The following is a 6,000-nucleotide window of genomic DNA, read 5'->3' on the forward strand; positions in this document are numbered from 1 at the left end:
GAAACTTTCTCAAAATGCCTTTGAAACCAACTTGAGACTTCGAAACCTATTTTTAATTCCTAAAAACATCTAATAATAACATTACACTACTAACTACCGATTTTCATGTATGTATTGGAATAAATTAATTTAAAATTAGTTTCTTCAAAATTAGTGTTCCAACGTTGAAGCCAAGTTTCGCGTCCAAGAGGAATCTGACTTGTCTACCCGCGAAAAGATCTGATAACGCCTATGTTTCTATCTGCAAAAACGTTCTCCGGAGCACTCGCACCCCTGTCCGGGTTTTTATAATGGGAGAGATAGAGAATGATCATACTGCCAATTCTATAAACTGTGGGAGGAACAGAGTACTTTTACATCTTATACATCTGCAAAGAGAATTTGCAGCCTCCAGTTTTATATCAGCTCTTGGTGCCATTCAAAATATTGGTGGTGCCACTATTGTATTCTTGGTGCCACTATGAAAAAGTATAGTCAGCTTTAAATTAATCATACCATATTATTTTAATAGTCCATTAAAAGATGGTGTCACCTTTGTTTTGTCTTTTTTGTGTCATGGGAGGTCGGATTTAAAATGTAGTTTTGTACATCATGATTTTGCGTGTGGAACATGTTTCCTTAATAAAGTTATTGCATGTTTTTATGTTTTAGTGGATTAGTTCTGAGTGCAGATGTTTAGTTCTGTTTCTAAATTTATAATAGCTTTTGGATCGAGGCTCCTATAAAAGTGTAATATTTGTTTTTATGAAATTAAGAGCTTTTTTTAAGCACAGGCTTAGCTTGGACTAGTATCGACTTCAGCTTGACTATGCTAGTATCATGTTAAGCGTGGACTAGCATGATATTTGGTTTTATACCTTTGGTGTACTAATTAACTAAGTAGTAATTATTTAATGTTTTGATTAACTAGGGGAAAAGTTAAAGATAATGATTTTCTTTTTTGCTAATGCTGTTTCTTCTATTTTAGGTAAAAGTGTACGCATATGCGTTTGGCAATCATCTTTTGTACTTTCTAATGGAGAGCTCTAATCAAACATCTCAAAAGTCACGCCCTCTCTCATATGTCAATATCTCTTGTTCAGTCAACGGATATTCGGAATTAACTTGTTATAACTCTGATATAAGAAGGGAACTAAGATCCCGGGAAAATAGTAGAGACCGGTTACCTTTGCTGTTAAACAAAAGCAGGGATGGTAGTCCTCTCAGACCTGGGGAAATACCCTCTGTTCCGCTAACTACTCTCGGTGGCCTTCTTAGTCCTGTTGCTGTCATGGAGTTAAACAATAAATTCTCAAGGGGAAATCCAACTCATCCTCCATCGAAATCTAGTGCGCCTCTGAGAAGTAAAAGTGTTGATAGAGGTTATTTGAGAAAAGAAAGAAGTGAAAGACAGACATTCTTTTCATCATTTTTAAATAACAGTAACGGTGAAGCAGGTGTTGAAATACCCGTAGTTAGAGTGAATGAAGTTTACATCCCTGAGAGAGGTAGAGTGAGAAATAGGATAGATCCTAAAGAGGGGAGTTTTAGGACTTTGGAAGTTCCTTTCCTGACGCCTATAAGTGTTACTGAAAATGGAAATACTAGCCATTCAACCGGAAAGAAAAGTTTTATCGAGCAACGAATAGAAAGACTTTATGGACCTGGAGCTTTGGCTAGAAATTATTTGACCCCTGTCAAAGCACCGAAAAGATCTACTATTAAATCCAGTTCTATGAGTGATACTAGGGAAGAAAAAAATGAAAATTCTATGAAGGGCTGTGCCACGCCCCCTGTCTTCAGACATTTAAGACCAGAATTTCGCGAACAATTGCCTGTCAAGAGAACATCCCCGGTGAAACCAGTGAGGAAGTTATTCCCACCTCAAGAGACACATTCACTTCCTGTAACTTCTGAAGTAGATGGGACCTCAATTCAAAGTAAAAAACAAGCAGCAGAGGTTCTGGTCAAGAGTTTGGACGTTGAAGCATCTACTGTATTTACTGATATTCCAGAAGGACATAAATTCTTAAAGGTAAGGGGAGCAGTGCTCCCACCCTGCGTTTTTCTCCTTCCCCTCTTTTGTTTAAACTTCGAGATTTTCTTCCTTATAAATTTGGGTTTGTTTCCTCTTAATCTAGGCTTTCGCTTCATATTCATAATTAGCAGTTGGTGGTATTCTTTTTGGCTAATATGGAAAATCCTGTTTTTGTGCATTCAAAAAAAGGGACCTGTTCTTGTCAAAAATCGGGCTGTTTAAGCATGCGTTACCATTCACCCCCTCTGTCTTTAGTCTTAAAGGGTAGGAGTTAGCTCAAATTTCATGATATATCTTAAGAACAAAGATGCATTCTTATATTAATAAAATATTCAATTAAAACATGTTGTTCAAGAATATGAGAGGTTCAACCGACTTAATAGCCGTTATCATCAACAATACTACTTTCTTGTTAGAAAACTAGCGCTACGAACCGTCCTAGCTAAGTAGTTAGCGCGCTAGAATTGAAACCCTTTGTCCGTGATGCCCGGGGTTTAAGCCCTGGCGTCGCTGGTTATTTTGTTTGGAATGGGGGCCAGTGCCGTGACTCTTTAAGCTCAGCCAGAGTTGACCCAGCTCTAAATGGGTACCAGGAGAAATCTTTGGAAAGTAAACACAAAGGTTGTGCGAAATCACAGGTTGGCTTGCCCCCAACCCCCCATTGCACTTCCTAGCTGAAGGGCCATGAAACGGAAATCAGCACCGCCGGTAGGGAATGTAAAGTCCAATGCCGCCTTCTTTTTATTTTACATTTACTAACGAAGGCAGGCTTGGTGGTCTTACATGCGATTTTGTTGAAACCTTCATGTTAAAAACTTTTGATCTTGATTGTAGGAGCTCGGTTAATATCATCTTTAATCTGTATGGAAAAGAGCAATCAAACGTAAAGCTTAAGAACAGAATATTAGTATAAGACCTCATAAATTCGTGGAGAGATTTTAACGATTAGAAGTTAAACTACATGCAAAAAAGAATCATTCCTAAATTTGTTGAGAGACTCTAATGATTTATAGTTCAGTTATCGATTTAACTATTAGAAGCTAAACTACATGCAAAGGGAGCAATTAAACGTAAAAGTTACGAATCGTATGTTTGTATAAAACCTCCCAAATTCGTTGAGAGACTTTAACGATTTAAAATCCAGCTAACGATTTAACTATTAGAAGCTAAACTACATGCAAAGAAGCAATCAAATGTAAAGCTCACGAGTAAAATGTTTGTACAAAACCTCCTAAATTCGTTGAGAGACCAACGATTTAACTATTAGAAGCTAAACTACATGCAAAGGAGCAATCAAACATAAAACTTACGAATAAAATGTTTGTACAAAACCTCCTAAATTCGTTGAGAGACTTTAAAGATTTAACGATAAAAGCTAAACTACATGTAAAAGAGCAGTCAAACGTAAAATTAATTATTCTGTTGCTGCAAAATAACAGATTGGCCCAAACAAGATCAAGCGAACGGTCAAACAAGGTCAATTGACTAAACAAGGTTAATTGACTAAACAAGGTCAATGTTCGCTATCTAGCGAATTCAATGATAGCTCGTCATTTAAGACTACTGAAAGCTTTGTTCGAAATCTCTCTGCTCCTGTGAACATATGGTGGTAGCGACAAGTCCGCCACAAAATATGTGCACAAGTCCTAATAAAACAAGGGATGCATTCGTATATCCACATTATTGCATCGTTTTATACAAGTTTTTAAGGAGAGGGGGTCAGTAAATTATTATTAAGTGACGTTGTGGCCTTTATAATGCATCCCTTGGTCCAATTTATTGGACTTTTCGTGAGAGGTCGTTCGTATTAATCTGGAGAGGGATCACAAGGGGGTAAGTGACCTAAAGGTTCTATCTGACATTTAGACGCGTTCGAGGTTATTGTCAAAAAAACTTTTCTAAGCTGTTATGTTAAGCCCAATGGAAAGCTATTCAAATAATCACCATTTGAAGCTAATCCCGACAGGGGCGGATCCAGGATATTTAGCGGGGGTGCATAATAGATTGCTCCGATGAACTTGCAAACAAACAAATACCAATAGTTTAAAGGGAACCTCAACAATTATGCGTCGAAGGTATGTAATGGAAATTGTCGTAAATTTAACCTAAAATCGGGTGAGGGTTACAGTTCTAATAAATCTGTTGAAATTAAAATAACGTAAAAATATTGATACAAAAAATAATAAGTTATAAAGACCATCCCATCAAAAAAAAAAGCTGTTCACCCTCTAAAGCAAAAGTTTTAAAAAATAAATTTTGCCCCTCCCTAAATTCTTGTGAATTGACGCTACCGCTAATTACAAGGGCGGATGGTTTGGGCTACCAATAGGAAGCCCAAGTCTCGGTGGTGCGCCACAAACATTAATTTTGCATCCGCCCCTGTTCTTGTGTCATATCTTGCAAGCTCTGCTTCTAGTGTTGATTGATTTTAACCAAACTTCCTATTCCTAAGTTTTCTTAGTAGAATTAAACAATCGTGAATTAGTTTAAGTTTAATTAGTAAATTAATTTATTCAAATAAAATAGTACACTGTGAAACTGGTAAATTGAACTTAATTAATCCTTTTTCTCTTAGATCTTAAGCAGTGAACGTGAACGAATTTTGAAACTAATCACTGAAGCAGAACTCTATTTACAAATTCCCGAACTGGAAGCAATGGAAGAAGTCACTGGAAAAATTCGGGCTGCCATTGGATTAGCTAAATTGCTCCTCTCACAGAAGATGGAGCAGTTCGCAGGACTGTGTCATAAAAACATCGTATGACTAATTAATTTATTTATCAATATTAATTTATTTATTAATACCGTATCTATTTTTTTTGGTTAAGGGGATTCGATACCTTGGAGTATATAATGGACCCTATCTAGTCCATTATAAACTTTTTTAGATTGTGTGGCAAAACTATTTAGAACTGATTAAGCAGTCTTGCGTTAACCTGTAGAGTTTGGATAAGATATCCAAATGAATGACAGAAAAGTAAAAACCAATACCTACTCCTGGAAATCTTGGAAAAACCATTTAACTTCCCCCCGTTTTTTTACAGAGATAGATTCAGTTTTAAGAAAACTTACATCATTAGGAAGTATGATTTTTTTTTTCTCGATTAAACGGAGCAGACTTTAAAGTTCAAGAAAGGACAGTCCGTAAAAACGCTCTAGTATTCCATTCTTGGGAAACGCTAAAAATTCCCTCAAAGGAAGTATCATTTGAATAGTTTCGCTGCTTTGGGAGTTCCCTGTCTTGCTACCCACTTAAACTGAAAACCTTGTCAATACAGGGGACATAAAATGTCATTGTCTTCTCAATCAGATTTCATATTCAAATCGCAGATTCTCAGCAGCTCTCAATGGCAGGTAGTCCCCTGGGAGAATTCGCTAATGGACTTTGTCTTTGAGGCGGTCAGCCAATGCTGAGGCTCACAAACAATTTTAAGGTATTGAATCCCCTTAATTTATTTACCAATTTGAGGTTTACATATTTTTTTCGTATTAACCATGGGTATTGTCTCTGAAGATTAAATGAATGAAGTATGATAATTCTTTTCACTGCTGCTAAAATTTTCACTGGATATTTACTTTAGCTACAAACTGGCGGTGGAATCCTCTGATTTCGATTGGCAAAACCCATTCTCCATTCAAGCCTGTTTTAAGCTTTTGACGCCTTTCACGAAATACGAGGATATTGTAAATAGTTTTTACAACCCCTTTTAGTAGCTTTCTACCTCTATTTCTACCACTTCCAGCTTCTCTACATCCTTCTTGTGCGCTATTTAGTGGAAGTATCCCTAGGACATCAATCTTGTGTGTATTCTTTATAACCCTATAATGATGCACATGCGGATGGTCCATCAACCAGTGATGCACACAGGAGAGGGGGGACTCGGTACCAGGAGCCTCCCCATGAAATGTTAAATTTTCCAAAGTTTATGGTTACTCCTTATTCATATTACGGAAAAGTTTTATTTTTTATCCCCCCCCCCCGA

At 36.9% G+C, this 6,000-nt stretch overlaps 1 protein-coding gene across 2 annotated transcripts in view; it reads left to right on the top strand.

Annotated features, from left to right (window-relative positions):
* LOC148940587 (uncharacterized) overlaps positions 1 to 6,000 on the top strand; it is a 55,921-nt gene that overhangs the window by 35,025 nt on the left and 14,896 nt on the right. For both annotated transcript variants that reach the window (XM_089104807.1, XM_089104808.1), the window contains exons 2-3: positions 968 to 2,014; positions 4,593 to 4,775. In XM_089104807.1, the coding sequence (XP_088960933.1) occupies positions 1,016 to 2,014; positions 4,593 to 4,775 (1,182 nt within the window). In that variant the 5' untranslated portion in view covers positions 968 to 1,015. The remainder of the gene's footprint in view (positions 1 to 967; positions 2,015 to 4,592; positions 4,776 to 6,000) is intronic.

Source organism: Artemia sp. Qi Xiang Cuo, chromosome 19, assembly GCF_049724085.1.
Source record: "Artemia sp. Qi Xiang Cuo chromosome 19, ASM4972408v1, whole genome shotgun sequence".
Classification (NCBI taxonomy): Eukaryota; Metazoa; Arthropoda; class Branchiopoda; order Anostraca; family Artemiidae; genus Artemia; species Artemia sp. Qi Xiang Cuo.